The sequence below is a fragment of the Monodelphis domestica genome, chromosome 7 (genome assembly GCF_027887165.1).
Source record: "Monodelphis domestica isolate mMonDom1 chromosome 7, mMonDom1.pri, whole genome shotgun sequence".
Taxonomy (NCBI): domain Eukaryota; kingdom Metazoa; phylum Chordata; class Mammalia; order Didelphimorphia; family Didelphidae; genus Monodelphis; species Monodelphis domestica.
In genome coordinates this window covers 3,039,025-3,058,397 of record NC_077233.1, presented here as the reverse complement: position 1 = coordinate 3,058,397, position 19,373 = coordinate 3,039,025, and the positions used below count along the sequence as shown (strand labels likewise).

General features: G+C 66.6%; 1 protein-coding gene across 4 annotated transcripts; it reads right to left on the bottom strand.

Moving 5' to 3' along the window:
• Window positions 1-1,113: 1,113 nt before the first annotated feature.
• ANLN (anillin, actin binding protein) lies at window positions 1,114-19,368 on the bottom strand. Of its 4 annotated transcripts, XM_056804094.1 has the most exons (25): window positions 19,235-19,368; window positions 16,626-16,779; window positions 14,925-15,188; window positions 14,234-14,571; window positions 13,827-13,998; window positions 13,289-13,479; window positions 13,102-13,212; window positions 12,413-12,506; window positions 10,397-10,507; window positions 9,770-9,990; window positions 9,106-9,251; window positions 8,875-9,022; window positions 8,449-8,584; window positions 8,110-8,283; window positions 7,660-7,783; window positions 7,413-7,461; window positions 7,202-7,258; window positions 6,885-6,923; window positions 6,706-6,724; window positions 6,403-6,515; window positions 5,952-6,005; window positions 4,404-4,490; window positions 3,291-3,398; window positions 2,736-2,908; window positions 1,114-2,068 (listed from the first exon to the last, which is right to left on the bottom strand). In XM_056804094.1, exons 1-25 carry the CDS (start codon window positions 19,250-19,252, stop codon window positions 1,945-1,947), a joined length of 3,225 nt encoding a protein of 1,074 aa, XP_056660072.1. In that variant the 5' UTR covers window positions 19,253-19,368; the 3' UTR covers window positions 1,114-1,944. The 4 variants fall into 4 exon arrangements, with proteins under 4 accessions (XP_056660072.1, XP_056660073.1, XP_056660074.1 ...); XM_056804095.1 differs by lacking the exon at window positions 5,952-6,005; XM_056804096.1 differs by lacking the exon at window positions 13,102-13,212.
• Window positions 19,369-19,373: the final 5 nt, after the last annotated feature.

The following is a 19,373-nucleotide window of genomic DNA, read 5'->3' as shown; positions in this document are numbered from 1 at the left end:
GCCAACCAAGGACACTGAGGACTCGTCCGACGGGGAGGAGGGCCAGGACAGAGCAGTCATCTAGAGGAGCGAGGAGGTGATGGACAAGGTCAGACTGCAGAAATGTCCAGGCCAAGGGCTGAGAGAAGCCCGCGAGAGTCGGCGGGCGATCAAGGGGAGGATGAATGCTGGAGACGACATTTCAGCTAAATGAAGTCTGAAGACAGATCGCAGAGTCGAGAGCCAAGAGAAGGCGGACGGCTCTCGAGGTTAGACCAAACAAGGAGATGGACGATCTCGTGAGGGCTCGTTGTAGGCACAAGGGAAGCGCCACAAGTCCGTTTTAATGCAGGGTAAGTGGGGACAGGCCTGAAGAGGGCAGTGCAGAGTGAGACATCAAGGGGTTGAGATGAGGAGCGATGGCGGGCATAGCCAGTACAAGAGGGGTGATCCCAGGGGTCAGGGGTCATAAGGCAGAGACAAAGGTGGCCTGAAAAGGGGCCCCAGAGGATGTGTGGAAAGCCTGACCTCCACCTCGAGTAATTTTTTTGGATTTGACCAAAGTAGGAATGTTTCATTTGTGCTTGTCCCAGGGGGTTGCTTTTCTTGCTTTTTCCCTGGACGTTGGGGCTGGGAGGAGAGGCGGGAAGGAGAGAACGCAGATCTGAAAATAAAAATTCCACTAAAAAAAGTTATGGTCAAGTCAAGAACTTGCTCATTCATGATCCAGAAGTGGAGCGCTTGGGGTCCAGAGCAAGACCCAGAGTGAGCCCATCCCCGTGCGGGCCGATAGGTGGAGGGCCTGAGGTCGGGGTGCCCGAGCCCCCTGGAGGAGGGCAGGAGTCGGAGGAGAAAGCTCGAGCCAGACCCTCAAGGACGGAAGGAGAGCGTGCCAGGGACGACAGCTACCAGCGGCCTGAATGGGTCATCAGGAGGGACAGCGATGATGGCGAGGCCTGGAAGAAGCCACGCCGGAGCTGCAAGCTCCACCCTGACCAGGGAGGGGGCCGGAAGGGAGACAGGTGCCCACAGGCCGAGGCTGACGCCATCTGCTGGGCGCCAAGCGAGGACGGGGACCCGGGGGAGTCCGTGTGCGCCGGGAAAGCCGCTCCCCCAAATCACCGACTCACTGCACTATGTACAAGCATTTATTTGGGTAAATACATAAAATATATATTTTAGGGTACACGTCGGAGTACAACCAGATTTCCAAAGAAACCCTATCGAGTGACAGGAGAAGAGTGGCGGCAATTAGTGTTTTAGGATGAGAACCAACAGCTTTAAATTGGGAAAGTGCCCGGCGGAAGGCCCGCTCCCAGCGTCCTCGGGGTTCTGCTAAGAACCGCACGCGTGCCGGAAGCTTCTCAGGCAAGCGATTTGAAGCGCCGGTTTCGCTGCTGTTTCAAGAAACAAAGAGGAAAGCCAGGCCTTTGGCAAGTAAAGCGTTAGTCCGTAGCAGCTTCATACAAATTCTGTACTTACTAGCAAAACCCCACAATCCTTGCACCAAACCCCGCTGGTCAGGGCCCCAGGGAGGGCCGAGGCCGTCACCGAAATACGGCCGGCCCGCCTGCTCTGAAAGTGATGTGTGAGTGCCTGGGAGCGGCCCCTGCTGTGCCCCGGCCTCCTCCCTCGGGGGCGCTGCGGGGAGCCGGGGGGAGGAGGAGTACCGGGAGAAGACCGAAATCCATTAGTAAAAGCTGGAGCCAGAGAGCGCCGCCGAGGCCAGGCGAGGCTCGCCAAGGCCGGGGGTCCTCGTCCCCTTCCCCCAGGGCCCCGCTCGGTGTTTGGGAGCCGCAGAGAGGCCAGTGGAGAGCTCTGAAGACGGCGCACGGCGGCCTGGACACCAGGCCGGCTCCCCTGCGCGCTGGGGTCCGAGGGAGGTTAGTAGGGAGTTACACAGACAGACAGAGACACAACAGCAAGTCCGGACCCGGGAGGGGCACCGGGGCCTCCTGCAGCGCCTCAGGGCTTGCCCACTGGCTTGTAGCAGGCATCCGGCTGCCAGAGGCGAATGTCCACCAGGACCTGGTTGAGTTTCTGCATCCACAGATCGCGCTCCTCTTTGGTGTCCGCAGAGAGCCAGTTCCTGAGGAGAGAAGGCCGGCCATGAGCCGGCTGCCCCGTCCCCACTTCTAGCCCGAGGCCTCCTACAGACACGAGGCGGGCAGCCCCCCGTTAGCCAAACAGCCGGGGCCGCCCGCCCCGGGGAAGCCGCACGGCACCCCGACAGCCGAGGCTTCCCCCTCCTCCTCCCAGCCCCTACGAGGCGGCCGTCTGACCGGGGCTTCCTCGCCCTTCGCTCTCTTCTGGAGTCTTTGCCATCCAGCTTCCGACAGCACCTAACCAAGCGCTCTCCCCCCGCGACGGCTGGTCCCCACACCCGGCCTTCTCGGCAGCCTCCGGCCCCGAGGTTTTGGGGGTGCTGCTCTCCCGCCCACCATCCAGGGGCTCGGCCGAAAAGCGAGGTGCCAGCCTGCAGGACGCACCCCCAGGACGGGGACACGATCCGTGCCAGACGCGGGGGACGAGAGTGGAAGATGGCAGGACCCTCGCAGCCCGTCCTAGGAGCCCAGCAAGGCCTCGCCCTGGGGTGCAGGGCCAACGGAGACGCCCTCCCCAGGGTGGCTGCCAGCCCTCTGAGCTCCCTCCAAACTACGTCCGGCTGCCCCAGCGAGGAAGCGTCTCTCCTGCTCCTTCCCCAGCTGCACCCCTGAAGCCGAGAGTGGGGGGGGGCCGCGTGGGCCAACACTTACTTGGTGACACAGAGCGTGTCTCGGCACTGGCTAACAAGAGTTTCTTTGTCGTCTTCTCTCTGTGGCCGGACGGTAATGAGTTCGAATGTATTGCGTCGGGCACAGAACTCTCGGTTGGCCGGCTCTATCTGACGACTGGTACAGTTGGCCAAGTTGATCCTCCCGAGGGGGGTCTTTAAAAAGACAAGCAGACAGGCCAGATTTGGATCACACGTAAAGCAGCGAGGCGCGTGCGGAACACACGAAGGTCCACAGCAAGCAGCACCGGGCCTTCGGGCTTAGGGCACAGAACCCGAACCCCGTCTCCTCCGGGAGCTCCGAGCGCCGCTGAACTGGCAGACGAGGCTGCGCCCTCTGGGCATCTGGGGTCCGAGTGCGAGGGCACGCCACCTTCGACACCCCCCCAGTGCCCAGGGCTCCGCGCTACAAAGCCATCCTCCGGGTGAAGCGGCCAAGCCGCAGAGCCAGAGCTCGTCAACAGACGCTGGGACAAAGAGGCCCAGAGCCGGCCCTCGTGGGGGCGCCACGGACCCAGCGCCCGCACCCCCCCGGTACCTTCCGCTTCTCGTCGTCCGGGTAGGTCCAGTACGAGATGCAGTTTCCAGAAAGAACACACCAACGCCTGTGCCAAGCCCCGAAGCCACTGACGTCCTCAAAGATGGTCTACAAAAGACGGCGGCGGCTAACCAAGGGGGTTGTCTGAGAAGCGCCGGGGGCCTTTGGGAACGTGGAGGAATCCTCCAAACGCTCCCCCTCCGAATAAGCGCCTGCTGTTCCAGGGAAGGCCGGCGTACCGGACAACCAGGAATCTCGTCCTGGCCCAAGGCAGCCTTGGCATGTGCCAGGGCAGCCGTCCTCGCCACCTTCTTTTCCCTTGCTCTGGACAAGGGGGGCTCAGAGAGGCGATGTCAGGGACCCGGGACCGGGGACGAGCGGCTCCCGCTGCCACCACCAGGCCGTCTATGGTCCTGGCTCAGGAGTGAGTTTACAGGACAGACCGCCGGACCCTCGGAGGCCAGGCCCCCTCTGCCAAGCCCGGGCATCTCTTGTGCAGACACAAGGAGAAATGGGTCAGAACCTTCCACTGAAAATGGCCCCTTTGGGTCAAAGGTTGAGGAAGGAGGGGTGAGGCTGGTATGGTTGGCAGCACCCAGGAAACCAGTCTGCCAAAGGCCTTATTGGTCCGCGTCTCCAGATAAACCAGGTGCACAAGAATCCCCAACCCCACGGGGGCCAGTCATGCCAGGGACACTGTGCTGCCCGGAGGAAAGTTGGCATTTTTTCCCATCAATCCAAAACCACTGTTTTAAAGAGAGAATTTCAAGCACTCTCTAAAGTGGGGTGCTGGGTCTGAAGCCCCCCAGAAAATAACAGGGATGCGGGGTTTGGGGGACCTTTTGCATCTACGGCTCGCAAACACGCTGCCCGGGGATGTATGTCACAGAAAGGCCGAGTCCTGTGGAAGCGGGGACCCTCCCCCACTCTCCTGCCTCCCCGGGCTCTGGAACCCAGATCTTGGCTACGTCCTGGCCTCCTGCTCCGGGTCTCAAGGACCGTCGCGAGACTGCAGCCAGCTAGCTCGGTCGGGGCAAAGGGCCGGGGGTGGCCCCCCGCAAGAAGGGTCAAGGGCCGCCGGGCAGCAGGCAGGGAGCCGTCGAGGCCACTCACCAGAAAGCCCCTTTCTTCCACCGACGAGTCCACCTGGCACTTTATTTTTAAGTGGAGATGACCTTCCAGGGGACACAGGAAAGGCACCTGTGGAAACAAAGGCCGCTTCAAGGGGCCGCCCCGAGGCCTGGGGAGACCCAGACGGAGAGCGAGTCCACCGTGGATCGTGGCAGTGCCAAGACAGAAAGGGGCTCCGTCCCGGGGCTCCCCTAAAGCACCCAGAGCCCCCCATGCCACCCCGGGATGGCTGTAGCTCTCGGGGGGCACCTTCACGTGAGAAAGACACGCATTTCCGAGTGGGAAAGCCTGGAGGATCTCAGGGATAAGAAGGATGATTTAGGGCAGCGAGGCGGCTCCGTGGAGGGGATGGAGAGGACCCGGCCTGGAGCGGGGAAGACTCATCTGCCCGGGTTCAAATCTGGCCTCGGACTGCTTGTGTGACCCTACACGCCTCCCCCAAAGGCCCCGCAAGCCCTCCACGACGAGGGCCAAGACAGGGCAGCACGAACTTTGGCTGGATCAGCTCGGAGAAGACGCTGCCCCGGCCGACCCCAGACTGAGGCTGCAGAGCCGTCGGAGATGCGTCTGTGTCCACTGACCAACGGGTGTGGGCAGGCCCGGGGGGGGGGGGGGATGGACATGGGCAGAAAGAAAGGCCCCCCCGGAGCCCAGGCTTGGAGCGGGCACCCAGGCGCCCGAAGGCACGGAGACCCTGAGGAAAGGCCCTCCAGGGGCCTCTCCAGGCCTGACACCAGCAGAGGGAAAAGAGGAGGAAGAGGAGCGAGTCCGGGCAAGGGAGGCAGCCGCTGCTTGGGCCCGGGAAAGGCGATGGGCGCCGAGCCCTCGAGGCCTGCCACTGAAGTCTGCTCTGTGGGGGCACCCATCACCGCTCCCCGCTTCGGTCCAGATAAAATCCTGGCCGACGAGGAGGCGGGAGAGGAGCCCAGGGAGGTGCCCGGGGAGAAGCCCAGAGAGGAGCCCGGGAGAAGCCAGGAAAAAGCCCAGAGAGGAGCCCAGAGAGGAGCCTGGGAGAAGCCAGGAAAAAGGCCAGAACGGAGCCCAGAGAGGAGCCTGGGAGAAGCCAGGAAAAAGGCCAGAACGGAGCCCAGAGAGGAGCCTGGGAGAAGCCCGGAAAAAGGCCAGAGAGGAGCCCAGGAGAAGCCAGGAAAAAGGTCGGAGAGAAGCCCAGAGAGGAGCCCCGGAGAAGCCCGAGAGAAGCCCGGAAAAAGGCCAGAGAGGAGCCCAGGAGAAGCCAGGAAAAAGGTCGGAGAGAAGCCCAGAGAGGAGCCCCGGAGAAGCCCGAGAGAAGCCAGGAAAAAGGCCAGAACGGAGCCCAGAGAGGAGCCCCGGAGAAGCCAGGAAAAAGGCGGAGAGAAGCCCAGAGAGGAGCCCCCAGAGTCCGGAGCACGGTCATCGGAAGGCGGTTAGCAATCACAGGCCTCCCGAAGCTCTTCGGGCACCCCGTTAGTGAGGGAGGGGAAGGGCCCGCATGCACCCAGAGCGCGGGCTGGGCCCGGCCGTTACATGGAAGAAACGAAACGCGGCGACCTTGTCCTGGAACAAATAGCCCAGAAGCTCCCGTTCCTTTACATCATAATTTATCTAGAATGTGAGAAGAAAACAAGAAGAGACAGCGGGGTCACTGCCCTCTGCCAGGCGTGCAGCCGGGGGGACGAGGACACGGGCGCTGGGGCCGGCCGTGACGCCCCGCAGCCCCCCGACAGCCCCCAACTCGGGGGAGGGAGGAGGGAGGGCTCGCCGCGCCCCCCGGCCGCTCCAGGATGGCATCCAGACCCCCCAGGGGCGACGTTGCTAGGCGCCAAGGGAGGCCGATCCACTGGACCTGGGAGGAACTGGGCGGCCGTGGCCAGCTCCCAGCAGGCCTGAGCCGCGCCTGCTCCTCGCGCCGCCCTTCTGCAAAGGGCCTCCGTCTGCAGGGCCCAAACGAGCACTCGGAAGTGCTCCAGTCTTCCGGCCGGCTTCCCCACCGCCGGATTACCTTGTCCAAAGCAAATCGGGTCCTTCCCACGGACGCCAGTGACAGGCTGTGAGAGCCGACGAGCACGAAGTTGCTGGTGCGCACGGCGCCGAAGCCCCCCGGGCTGGCCATGGCTACGGAGAAAGGGCGGTGTACAGGGAGGGCCGGAGGGCCGGAGCCCCGGCTCGCCCCGGCTCGCCCCGGCTCGCCCCCCTCACTCGCCCCGGCTCGCCCCGGCTCGCCCCGGCTCGCCCCCCTCACTCGCCCCGGCTCGCCCCCCTCACTCGCCCCGGCTCGCCCCCCTCACTTGCCCCCCTCACTCACCTGAATGCAGGCTGCTTTTCTGAAAGAGAAAAAAGAGAGCGGCTTACTTTCTTCCCTCGACGGATGGGGACGGGGCGGGCTGGGTGGAGGGGCTCGGGCAAACTCTGGAACCCCACAGCGAAGATCCCCGAGTCCGCGCCCCCGCCCTGGTCCCCCAAAAGGCGGCCCCGGGAACTTACAGCCGTGATGGAGGTCAGCAGCCGCTTTGGAGTGATGGCCTGGGAGGGAAGCGAGATCGGGGTGAGATCTAGGGCGGGGGCGCTGGCAAAGCCCCCCCGAAAGCTGAGGCCCGAGGCCCGAGGGAGAGAGCCCGGGCTGGGAGGCCCGACCAAGGCCATGGGAACAGGCGACAGCGTCCACGGCCGCCTCGGAGGGGTCCGTCCCCTCCATTCCGGGAGCCCGCCGGCCGCCCTAGGATCCCGGCCTCGGCTCGGGGGCCCCCGCGCGGCCGCAGACCGCCATCGTCCCGCTCGCACACGGGGGTGGCGCTCCTCACCTTGGCCTTGGCCGCCTTCCTCTTCTTCTCGGGCCCCGGGAGCGCTCTCTTCTGGACCTGCACGAAGCACCGCGTTAGCCCCGGCCCACCTCCTCTGTGCGGCACCTCTCGGGCTCAGGCCTGGCCGGCCGCCTGCCCAGGGGACGTCGAGCACCCGGGTCCGAGCCCCGGACCAACCACGAGGAGGACCCCCAAAAGCCCCAGGACTCACCAAGCTGTACACTTCCACACTGATTTCAAAGTCATTGGACACGTCTTGCCTAGGAGACAAGGGAAAGCGTGCGGTCAGCGAGGCCCCGGCCGGCCCAGGGCAGGCCCCCGTGACCTCTGGGCACCAGCCTGGAAAGGGGGCAGGAAGTGGCCCCAGGACACGGGTGCCCAAGCTGGGCACGTGCGCGCTTTGGGCCCCCTCCTGGCCGTGGCCGGCCCCTCCCCCGCCCCGCCACGGGGGCTCGTACAGAGTGAACGTGGTCGTGAAGGTCAGCGCGTCTCCGGTGAGGGAGTCGGCAGTGCTCGCCAAAGGCGTCGCCACCATGTTCTCGGCTCCAGCCTTCAGCATGATTAAGTAGTAATACGTCGACTCTGGAAAACGAGCAGACTTCAGGCTCGGCTCCGGGGCCGGCCCCCAGCAGCCCCCCAGCCACGAGGGCCCCCCCGGCCCCCCACCACGAGGTCCCCCCGGCCCCCCGCCACGAGGGCCCCCCCGGCCCCCCGCCACGAGGCCTCCCCGGCCCCCAGCCACGAGGGCCCCCCCGGCCCCCAGCAGCCCCCCGCCACGAGGCCCCCCCAGCCCCCAGCCATGAGGCCCCCCCCGCCCCCTGCCACGAGGGCCCCTCCGGCCCCCAGCAGCCCCCAGCCACGAGGCCCCCCCCGGCCCTCGGAGAAGGACGCTGACGGCAGCGGCGCACCTGCCCTCTGAGCCACGTCGCAGACAAAGTCGGCTTTCAGAGGCAGCCGGAACTCGGAGAGGGCGACGGAGCCCCTCGAGGGAGCCACCGCGTCGGGGCCGCCTCTGGGCTGTCGTCGGGGCCCCTCGCTCTTCAGCTTATTCAGTTCTTCAATCAAAGCCGCCCTTTTCTCGGCTGCAAAGAGAACGTTCCGAACCTCACGGGTCCAACTCCCAGGCTGGCAGCTGTCCCCGGGGGGCGGGGGCGCAGGCCGGCCTGAGGGGCTCTCCCCACCCCCCTCCCGTCAGGCGGGCTGCGCCATGAAGAAGGGGCCCGCCAGGCCACCCCGCAGGCCCATACTTGCGATCAGGAGGAGCCGCTCGGCTTCCGCCTCTTCCAGGGACCCCTTGCCGTGCTCTCCGTCCGTGCAGCAATTCAGAGCCTGGCTGGCCTGATAAATCACCGTCTGCTGCAGATTGACCTCGTTGTTCAGCTCCTGTCACACGTCGCGGGGAGAAGAGGCAGCTGGACGTCTCCGGCCACCGTCCCCGAGGCCATTGGGGTGGCCGGAGCCGATGGTCAAGTAGCTCAAGGGATTCTGCCTCCGGGGCAGCGCACGCGACCGCATGGCCTCCTCCTCCCCACCCCGGGCCCCGGCTGGCCCCGGCCCCCCCGAGAGGCTCCCCTAGCCCCAGCACAGTGCTAGGCACCCCAAGGGGCCCTCTGGAGAGCAGGAGCTGCCCGAGGCCACGCCCTGCCACGGCGAGGAGCCCACACGATGCCCACCTGCATCTTCTGCTTGACATCCACGTGGCAGGGCCGAGCCTCCCTGCTCCCTTCCAGCCTGGAGGAGACGTCTTCTCTGCGAACGATCACCTGCTTTATGGAGGGGCGCTCGATCCCTCTGAGCCTCTGCGAGCGGTAGGCGTCGATGCTGTGAGAAGAGGGCGGCGTCTCAGGGGCGGGGCCTGAGGCGGGAGGGGCTCCCGGACGCCAACACCCAGCGTGCCCGCTCACCTGTAGAGAAGGTCCCGCTCCCCAGAGCCGAGGCTGTCCTCGGACTCGGCTCTGGGCACCCGGGTCCTCTGGAACTTCCCGGCCTCGGGACCTTCGTCGCTCGCGCCGCTCTCTTTGACTTCCAGACTGGGCGAGGAAGCGAGCCCCTGAGAAGAGCAGAGCGGACGGCCCTTCAGAGGCCAAGGCCTCCCTCCGGCCCCGCCGTGCTCCGCGAGCTCCCTCGCAGCCGTCCCCCACCGAGGCCAGCCACGCGGGGCTCTAAGACGAAGCCCTGGGAGCAGCGGCGAAATCTGCGCTGAATTTACTTTCTCAACGGTTTCCCCATTTCGGGAAATAGCCAGAAAGCCGTAAGAAACAGAAGCCACGTTCTGCTTCGGAACTAAAGAAAAAGGAGGTTTCAGCACCAGCACGGCAAACCGGCAGAGCCCCAGGGGCTGCCCCGGAGGCCTCCCGGCCAGGCCTTCCGCCCAGGGCCTCCTGGGGCCGGCGGGGGGCCTCCCGGCCAGGCCTTCCGCCCAGGGCCTCCCGGCCAGGCCTTCCACCCAGGGGCTGCCCCGGAGGCCTCCTGGCCAGGCCTTCCGCCCAGGGCCTCCCGGCCAGGCCTTCCACCCAGGGGCTGCCCCGGAGGCCTCCCGGCCAGGCCTTCCGCCCAGGGCCTCCTCACCTCGGGACTTCTGGCGTTCACGGTCTCTTCTAGCGGGGTCAGCAAAGACATGGACGAAATGTTCAGGGCATCGTCGGGGCTGCCGGCTTCTTCCCAGCTCTCCTGAGGCTCCAGGCCCTCTTCGTTCCCCTCCAAGACTCCACTGAAGATGTCGCTGATGACTTTGGAGCTGTCGAGGTCCTCCCCGTGGCCCGAGCTCTGCTCCCCCTCACGCACCTCCTCTGAAAAGGGGGTACGACAGACTGAGACACGAGCCGAAGGAAGGCCGCCACGGCCCGCTTCTAGAGAGCCTCCACGGAGCTAACCCGCGTGCCTTCCTTCGCCCAGAGGCTCCAGCACTGCCGCGGCAGCTCCAGGAGGCCCCCCAAAAGCCTGGGCTGGTCCGAAAAATGCTGACAGAGCAAGACCTCGGGCCCCGAGGGACGTCGGCGTCACTGGCTCGCGGACAAAGCTCGGCACGAGCCCCGCTCTTCTGCGGGTGCCCAGAAGGAAAACTTGACTCCTTAAGGGACGCCCCGCAGCGCGCCACCGGCCAGGACCACAAGGGGGCCTGCTCACACCGAGAGCAGCTCTGTGCCAAGCCTCATTTCTGGGGGGAAAAGGGGGTTCACGGAACGCGTGGCGAACCTGGCTGCTTCTTGGCCTCGGCCTCCGGAGGGGCTTCCCGGGACCTCTCCTCTTCCAGGAACAGCGTTATCCTCAGAGGACTCGACGTGCTCATCTCGCTCTCAGGACCGCCTAGCACACGTGGGGACACGGAGATGCCTGGGCCTGCGGCCAAGGCCCGGCTCCCCCAAGCTCCCACGCGCTTTCCGTCCTCTCCTTTGGGCCTCGCGGCGGCCCTTCTGGCCCTGGACCAGCCTGCAGCGGGAGCAGGCGGGCAGGGCCTCTGGCACAGCTAGACTCTTCCGTCCGGCCTCCGTCACGGTCCTTCTGCCAGAGGATGGAGCCCCCAGCGAGGAGGGCCTGAGGGAGGGGACAAGCGACAGCAGAGGGCGGCTGCCCTGCTCACGCGGGGTCGTGCCACGGAGAGCCCCGTTAGCTCTGGAGCGGCTGATGGGGAAGCTGGGAAGAGGCCCGGCCCATCCCCTCCGAGGGCCGCCAGGACGGAGTAGTGCATGTATGTGTGTGCGTGTGTGCGTGTGTGCATGTGCGTGTGTATGTGTGTGTGTATGTGTGTATGTGTGTGCGTGTATGCATGTGCGTGTGTATGTGTGTGCATGTATGTATGTGGGTATGCATGTGTGTGCGCATATGCACAAGCCGCATCCCGTGAAGGCGCCTGTGGCAGCCCGATGGCGGGAGCCTGCACAAAGGCACGGATCTGACCTCGATTTCCAAGAGGCTCCATTCCTGGGAAAACTCCAGAGTGTGCCCTTTCGGGGGGGCAGCAGAGACTCCCAGACCTCCCAAGCTGGCAGCCCCTGGGAACGCCCGGAGTTTACCTAGAATTTCGCAATCTCGGGAGAAATAAAAGCCCTCGTGTGGGAAGAAATGGGGGGTGGGGGGGGCTGCTGGACGGCAGCCGGGGAGCAGACACGGCCGGCCCTCGACGCTCTGGGGGATGGACGGCGGAGAAGGGGGTCTTAGGGGGAGAAAGCCAAGGCACGGCGGGCCATCCCAAACGCGCCCGCCCTGCTCACTCCTGGGGGACGCTCGGCTCGTGGCGGGGCGCCATGTCGCTTCGCTTGCTTGGGGTGCGGAATGAAGATCAGAGTGGGGGGCCTGAGAGCCCCCGGGTCCAGGTCGCCTCAGAAGGAGGCCTGGATCGCAGCTGGCCCGCGTTGGCTCGGACCAAAGGGGCCACCTGCCAGCTCACGGGCTCTCCGGAGCCCGAGGCAGTCCCAGGCCGCCCTCCGTTCCCATCCGGGATGAGTGTGGCTCAGTCTGGCGAGCGACCGGCCGGGTCTGCGTGTGCCCTTCGCGCCCCCGGTGGGGGCCTTCACCGCGCGGGCAGAGGACACTCCCGAGCTGCGGCCGGCCTCGGAGACCTTTAGCCGAGTCAGGGCTCGCGCGTTTCTCAGCAGCCCCACCCTGGATGCCACGCAGCTTCCTTTGCCCACCCTCGGTGCCCCCACTCCATCGGCCCGAGGGGACGCCGAGGCAGCTGGCCTCCACCCTCTGGCTTCGGGCCACGAGATGATGCTCCCCAGGGGAGGAACCCCTTTCCCGAGCACCCCAATCAGGCTCCTCGTGTGCGGGGGGGGGGGGGGGGGGAGGCCAGGACGGGGCGAGTCTTGGTGCCTTCGCCCCCTTTCTGCTGCTCTGGCCCGAGTGCCCCCCTCCGTCTCCACAGCGCGTGCGTTCATCCCGTGGCGGCCGCCCGGGAACCACAGGCCCCTGCGAGGGCCTCGAGAAGCCAGCCCGGCCTCCAGCTCGGGAGCCCCCAAAGGGAAAAGGACCACAAAATCGCGTCTCAAGACGGTGAGCAAACCCCAGAGGACCACCGTCCTGCAGGCCTAGAGGGAGGGCGGACACGGGCCTCCAGACCCGGCCTGAGCCTCGAAGGGGCCGGGGAGGCCTCCAAGGAGCAGTGGCCTGCCTGTCCTGAGGCCCAAGCTGGCCTCCTTCTGAACCAGTGAGCCAGAGGCCACGCGGGTCCCAAAGAGCGATGGCAACCCACATTCGAAGAGGCAAACTCACCCACAGGCTCGATGCCGGGACACTTCAGGGGCTGCTCCTTCTCGGGACTGGCCGGGGACGTCCGGGGCAGGCCATTCTGCTGACGCTGCGGTTCCTGCGGGGGGAGCGGGAGATCCCGGAATGTAGGCAGCCAAAAACAAGGCCCTCAGACGGGAATTGGGCATTTGCTGCGTCCTTCAACCGGTGCCCCGAAGGTCTCACAGGACACTCCAGCAGATGGACAGACGGCCCAGGGGTGGGAGCCCCCCTTATCTCCTGCTCTCTCCCCTAGTGCACAAGCCCCGCCCCCACCCTGCCCCTAAGCTTGGCTCCTCCCAGATGTTCAGGACCAGGAAGGGAGGTTCTGGGAGCCACCCCGCCCCACTGGCAATTACACTATGGCCCCGCCCCACTGGTAATTACACTATGGCCCCGCCCCACCGGTAATTACACTATCACCCCCCCACTGGTAATTACACTATAGCCCCGCCCCACCGGCAATTACACTATCGCCCCGCCCCACTGGCAATTACACTATGGCCCCGCCCCACTGGTAATTACACTATCACCCCCCCACTGGTAATTACACTATGGCCCCGCCCCACCGGTAATTACACTATCGCCCCGCCCCATGGGCACTTGTGCCTGTATCTGATGGAAGGCTGCAGGCCGCAAAGCCAGAGGGGGTCTGAGGCTCCCCAGAGCCTCACCTCCTGGGCGCCCGCCGCCGCCTTGCTCCTGGAGCTCTCCCCTCGCTCTGTGGCCCACAGATTGCCCTTGTCCAGGCGGCCCCGGAGGCTGGCGAGCTCCTTCTCGCGTTCCTGAAGGACAGGGCCAAAGTGAGCCCCGGCGGCCCCGGGGCCGAGAGCCACCCGCCCGGCCGCCCGGCCGTCCTACCTGCTTGAGCTGCTGGCTGAAGGTGGCGGACGAGGGCGCCGCGTTGTGCCGGAGCAGCCTCTCCTGGATGGCCTTGGTGTGGGGGGTGACGACGGGCGCTCGAGGCGGGGTCGGCGCCGCAGGGCTCTCTCTGCTCAGCTCTTGGCGGCCTTCTCCAAAGCGGTCCAAGAAGGGCTTGATGCCGGCTCCCCCTGGCGGCACCATGAGGAGCCGGCTCAGCGGGGGGACGGGCAGCAGCTCCCAGAGCCACCCCGAGCCCAGGGGCCCTCGGCACAGCCTGCAGGGCTTCTCCTGCCCCTTCGCCCACTGCTCCTCGTGGCACGTGCCCAGGCCCACCGGAGCCCCGCTTCCCCCTCCGTGCCAGGGACCCACGCAGCTGCCAGGACCAGAGGCTGAGCCTCCCTCAAGGACTCGGTCAGGGCTGAACTCTGGGCTTCAGTTTCCTCCTTTGCCAACCGCCTGGGCTCGCCCCACTCACTGAGGTCCCTCCAGGGGTGACCCCAAGCCCCCTCCCCAGCCATCATCCACGAGGCGTCACCTGGGGTGGTGGCGGCCTGGTCTCTGGGGCGAGGCGGCCCGGCTTGGGATGGCCCTGCCTGGAGCCCCGGCCTGGCACGCTCCGTGGGCAGAAGCGGGCCGGCAGCCTTTTCTGCTCGTGCAGGACTCGTCCCGGAGGCCAGGCAGGGCTTCAGCGGGGCAGCAGCAGCCTTCTGCAAGAGCAAAGCGCGCGGAGGCTCGCCCTGGGCACCCTTGAGACGCGCCTCGAGTCCTCCTCTCGGCCCAAACCCGCCCGTCCTCGGGGTGGCTTCCGGGGCCGGGGCACCTCGACCCCCCCACCTGGCTCCGCGCCCCTGGATAGAGCGCCCCAAGGCCCATCGCTCTGCCTGGCAGCCGGCGACAGCTCCCCGCGCCCCCGTCCAGGGACCCCCGCGGCCCCCCACTCACCCGAGGACTCCCGGAGCCGGCGTCCTGCGAGCTGGCTGCCGAGCCGGCCGCCGGGGCCCCTGGCTCCGGGCGGGAGCAGCCGGGAGCTCTCTGGCCAACAGAGCGGCTATTGACGGGAGCAGATGGTGCGGCGGACAAACAAGCGGTGCCAGGCTGCTCCTGGCCACGGCCGGCCTTGGCAGACGGGTGGCTGAGGTCATCTTCCCAGGAACAAATGGTGGCAGCCAGGTTGGCCAGGCGGCCCCGTCTCCCTATCGGGGCGGCGGCGGGCTCCGGGGGAGCCTCGCTCTGCTCCGCGGCCGGCCTGGGAGCCGGGCTGGGCTGCTCGGGGACGCCATCTGGAAGGAGACAGCGCGCTCTGCAGGGCCCCCTTTGGGCAGACCCTCCGGCCTCTCCTCGGTGCCCGTCGGGGCTGGGCCGGAGGGGCCGTCTCTGGCCGACCCGAGCAAGCTCGGGGGCCGCTTCCCCTGCAGGCCAGAACGGGACGGGGGAGCGAACGGCAGCCTCGGCCCCTGGCAGGAGGGGAGCCGAGTTCAAGTCCTCCGTTTCCTCATCTGGCCTCAGTGACCCCCGAGCGCTGGCTCCAAGACAAGAGGGCCACCCCCAGAGGCGTCCAGGGCTCCGTCGGAGAGGCCAGGAAGGTCAGGGGACGCCCCCGGCGCCGGGCGGGAGGGGGAGGGAGGCCACGTACCGTCAGTGTCCCAGCCGCGCCGCTGCTGGGCGAGTCTCTGCATGCGGCTTTTAACAGAGGCGGCGGCTGGCGTGGCAGCCTCCCGCACGGGGGAGCAGGGCTGCCCCGGGGCAGCAGCGGCCCCCGGCGCAGGAGGGGCTTGTGGAGGAGAACGTGCAGGAGGGGAGGCCGCCGCCGGCACCCGGTTTTCCAGGTTCGAAGGGGGCGCCTCTGGGGGGTCCGAACAAGCTCGTTTCGAGGGGGAAGGCTTTGTGCAAGCTCTTTCTGCAGGTTCAAAGGGGAACAACGTCGGGGCACCCCGATTGATTTCGCAAACCCCAAAGCTCCTGGCACTGCCCCCCCCCAACATTCTTCTCGGACTCCAAGCCTCGCTCAGGCGACGCTTCTGTGCCGGGGGGGGGGGGGGGCGACCCGCCCCAGGCCCCCCAGCCTCAGTGCGCCCCCCAGAAGCATCGGGCCCAAAGGCCCCAAGGGCTTGTTTTAAGAGGGGACAAAAGAAGCCTCTCCGCCCGCACTTACTAGGGTGAGGATGATGGGAAAAGAGTGGGGGGGGGGGGGGGGAAGGGGAACGGCCACCAGGCCGGCCTCTCCCCATCACACCGATGGCCGGAGACGCCAGCGCCCGGCTCAGACTCGGGCCGGCCTTCTCGCCATCCCCCGCCCTTCCAGAGCGATAGCCGCCAGAGGCAGAAGAGCAGTAAGGGCTGGGGAAGGGGGCGAGTGACCTGCCCAGGGTCACCCCTCCTCAGGCCTGGTGCTCTGTCCACTGAGCCACCCAGCCACCCCCCAATCTCAGATCCTGCCCTGAGCGGTTTGATCCTGGAGGACCCCTCGGGTCAGTCAGTGCTGGTCAAGGAGTCCCTATTGAGGCCGGCCTCCCTTCTCCATTCTGAATTTCTCTTTCTGATTTCAAAGGGAGTGGAAGAAACTGTTCTGCCAGCCTTCAAGGGGTCTCTGGGCTGGCTGCTTCCTGGCCCTCCGAGGAGGCCCCCAAAGGCCTCCGCCCTCCCACCTGGGGATCCCCAGGCTGCACGGAGAAGCCCCGAAGCCAGCTCACACGGACCTCCCATCCGCTTCCCCTCGGAGCAGGGGAAGGGGGCGGCCCGAGCCAGCCTCTCAACCCGCCCCCTAATTGCTTCTCCTTTAGGCTAGGATGGAGGCCAACCTTCCCAGACCTCCTCTAGCCTCCTCCTCCTCTTCCCTGACGGCCATTCCCAGAGCGCTGCCCCCGGATCCCTGGCCCCACGAGGGCAGCTGCCTCCCTCCCTCTCCCGAGCGAGGCCTTGGGTTCCAATCCTCCCTGGGGCCCCAGGTACAACCACGATGGGTTCCTCACCTACCCAAGACTGGCTGAGACGGCCCCTCAGACCCTGCTGCTTGTGGGGCGACCCCAGCCTTCTCGGCCTCCTCCAGCCTCCCTCCGGTCCCTCCCCCCACGGACATGCTCACCTTCTCACCTCTAAAAAAGGCCCCCAAAGGCTAGGCCTCCCCCATCACCTCCCGCAGCCCCCCCCCCCCCCCCGAGGGGCCTGCAGCCTCCAGCTCACTCTTCCGGCCTTTCCCCGGCACCGTGCTTGGCACACCAGAGGCGCTTCCTCAATGCGTATAGTCCGAGGAGCCGGCGGGAGAGCGCAGGCACAAGGCCCGAGCCTCCCCCCTCCTGCCCTCGCAGCCCTCAGAGGAAAGCGGCCTCGGCCTTACCTTCTCCCTCCCGCGGCGGCAGCTGGTGGTTGGCTTCGGCCAGAGGCTCCCGAGGCCGCTTGGTCTGGGCTGAGGCCCTGGCCGCTGCGCGCGGCCGCTCGGCCATCTTTTTCTGCAGGTTCTCTCGCCTGACACGCGTTCTCTCGAGCAGTTTCTGTGGGATGGAGGGGCCAAAGGCTTTCCTGCCATCCCACGCCCCCTTGTGCCCCCGACGCCCACAGCCGAGCCCCGGCCAAGAGGAAACCTGCCTCCCCCGCCGGGGAGCCCTCCTGGCCGGCCCCGGGCCTCTGGGCACAGCCGGCAACCAGCCCAAACCATCCTTCAACACTTCATAAGCGTCTGCCAAGCCCAGGCCCGGGGCCGAGGGCTGGGGAGAGGCAGAGAAGCCAAGCACGGTCCCTGGCCTGCAGGGAGACCAAGGATCAACAGACAATCAGCAGAGGGGCTGGGAAGGCTTCCTGGAGGAGGTGGGATTTCAGAGGAGGTCTGGGGAGCCGGCAGAGAGCTGGAGGGGAGGGTCAGGAAGGCCAGGCAGGGTTCTGGCACGAGGGAGCCACAGGGGTGGAATGAGGAGGGGGCCGCTTGGTCAGAGCTTCTCTTAAACACAATCACTTTGGAGCGGGGAGGCCTTGGGGCAGGCAGAAGCCCCCAGCAGGGCAGGTCCAGCTGAATCCACAGACCGGCCCGACTTCAGACCCGGGGAGGGGGCAGGGAGGAGGCGTGGGGGGGGGCAAAATGAGCTCCTCCTCTGAAGAATCCCCGGCACCCCGACCTGCTGTTTAAGCTGTGTTGGCAGCTACAGGAGGATGCCCCCCCATGGGCCAGTCTTTAAAGGGGGGCAATCGAGGCGCATTAGAACGGACTCTGGGCTCTTCCCGTTCTGGGGTACAAGAATGGACGGAGGCCTCCCGGGAAGAGGAGAGAAGAGGGAAGCTGGGCGCCTGCTCTTGGCCAGCTCCACCGGGCAGAGCAGCCCCCCCCCCCCTGCATTCCAGGCGGTGACTGTCAGCCCAAAGAATGCGGAGGGCGGGCGGGCGGCTTCTGACTCATCTGTGCAGCCGTTGGGAGACAGCCCAGCCCAGAGGCTTCGCTGCCAAGGTAGGCCCAGGCGGGCACCCAGCTGATGGCCCAACGTCCTCTCTGCCGGCCCGGCGCGCCCTGGCCGGGCCCTCCTCAGCCCAAGCTCTCCTCCTGGGTCAAGGCTGCCCCGCCACCCCAGACAGTCCTGCCCCACTCCCAGGCGGGTCCAACAGGAAAGCCCCACCTAATCCCCTCTCTGGGAGGCTTCAGGCCCTTGGGTGGGCCCTCCCTCGAGTCCCACCTTCCCAGCTCCACCTGAGGGCTGGGATTAAATCTTCTTCAGCTGGGCCTGTGGGAGCTGCCAGAGGGCAGGGCAGGGCAGGGGCTGCCCTTCTGCCAGTCTTTGTACCCCCAGAGATGGGCACAGAGTCAGTCCAGGATTGCTCACTGACTGCTCTCCGCCACAGGAGCCAATTCTGTGGGTCCCACTGGGTTGGTGGACCTGCCTCGGATCACAGCCATCTCCCTGGCCGGCCAGCAGGGCAGCTCCTGCAGCCCACCCCCCCAGGCTCCCCCACGGGAAGGGCTCCGAAAGGCCGGCTTCCAGCATCCCCTGGCAGGGGCCCCCTCGGCCACGTTTCCCCCGGCTAATGTCCACAAGGGTTCTCCCAAGTTACAGGACCCACAGCGGCTCCCCCGCAGGGCTGGCATCAGCGCCGGGGCCTGGCTCCCCCTATTCCTCAGACCGGCTGAGCCCCGCACCTCTGACAGTTTCCACTTGTCAGTTAGGCCGGCCCGCCCCGGCTCCACCCACCCGCCGGGAGTGTTCCCCTTCAAGTACACACTGAAGATTTGAAATTAGATGGGGCGGCCCGGCCGGTCTAGCGGCGGGGAAACCGCCCCGGGGTCACGTGGCCAGCAATGACAGAGTCCGCCCCGCCCTCCCTCAGCTACCAGAGGTCTCGGAATCCCGGAGCCCCAAGCGAGGCCGGAACCAGACCCGCCCCACTTCTAGGAGTGGTCGTTCACGCCCCCCCAAACTAGACCGGGATTATATGCCAGGAGGGCGATTGGTCAGAGCTCCCCGGGCCAATCACCCCTGGATTGCAGCCTCAGTTTCCTTATCCGTAAAGTCCCAGAGTGGAGCCAGGTGACCCCCAAGCGTGCTGCTACCTCCTGCCCATCTAGACTCACGATGCCCCCGTGACCAGATGGCCAGAGATCCTGGCCCCCCGAACCCCATGTCTGCCCTCCTGCCCTGCCCATCTGGCTCTCGAGAAGTGGCTGGACTCGACCTCGATCTCTCTCGGGGATCAGCGAGTTAAAGCGGTCGGGGACCCCAACCCCACCAAGTAGATCTATCTGACCTCTCTGGAGCCCAGCAGAGAGACCCCTGGCGCGTGCGCACTGCCAGGCTGCCCCCGCGCTACCAAGGTGCCCCCTCCCGCGTCCCCGACCCCAGGCGCCCCCTTCTAGCGCATGCGCACAGGCAGCCTCCGACCACCACCACCACCACCCACGGGGCCGCCAGCGCTGGAGTCTAGACCTGGGTGGGGAGGAAGCGGAGCGGGGCTGCGGCCTGGGCTCACCTCGGTGAACGGGTCCATCGCGTCTGGCGCCGCTGTAGGCCCGCAGACTCCGCTGCTCCGCGCCGCCAATGAACAAAGTGACCGAGGGCCTGGGGCTGCGGCGGAGGGTCCGGCTCTGAGGTCTGTGGGCCGCGCTATG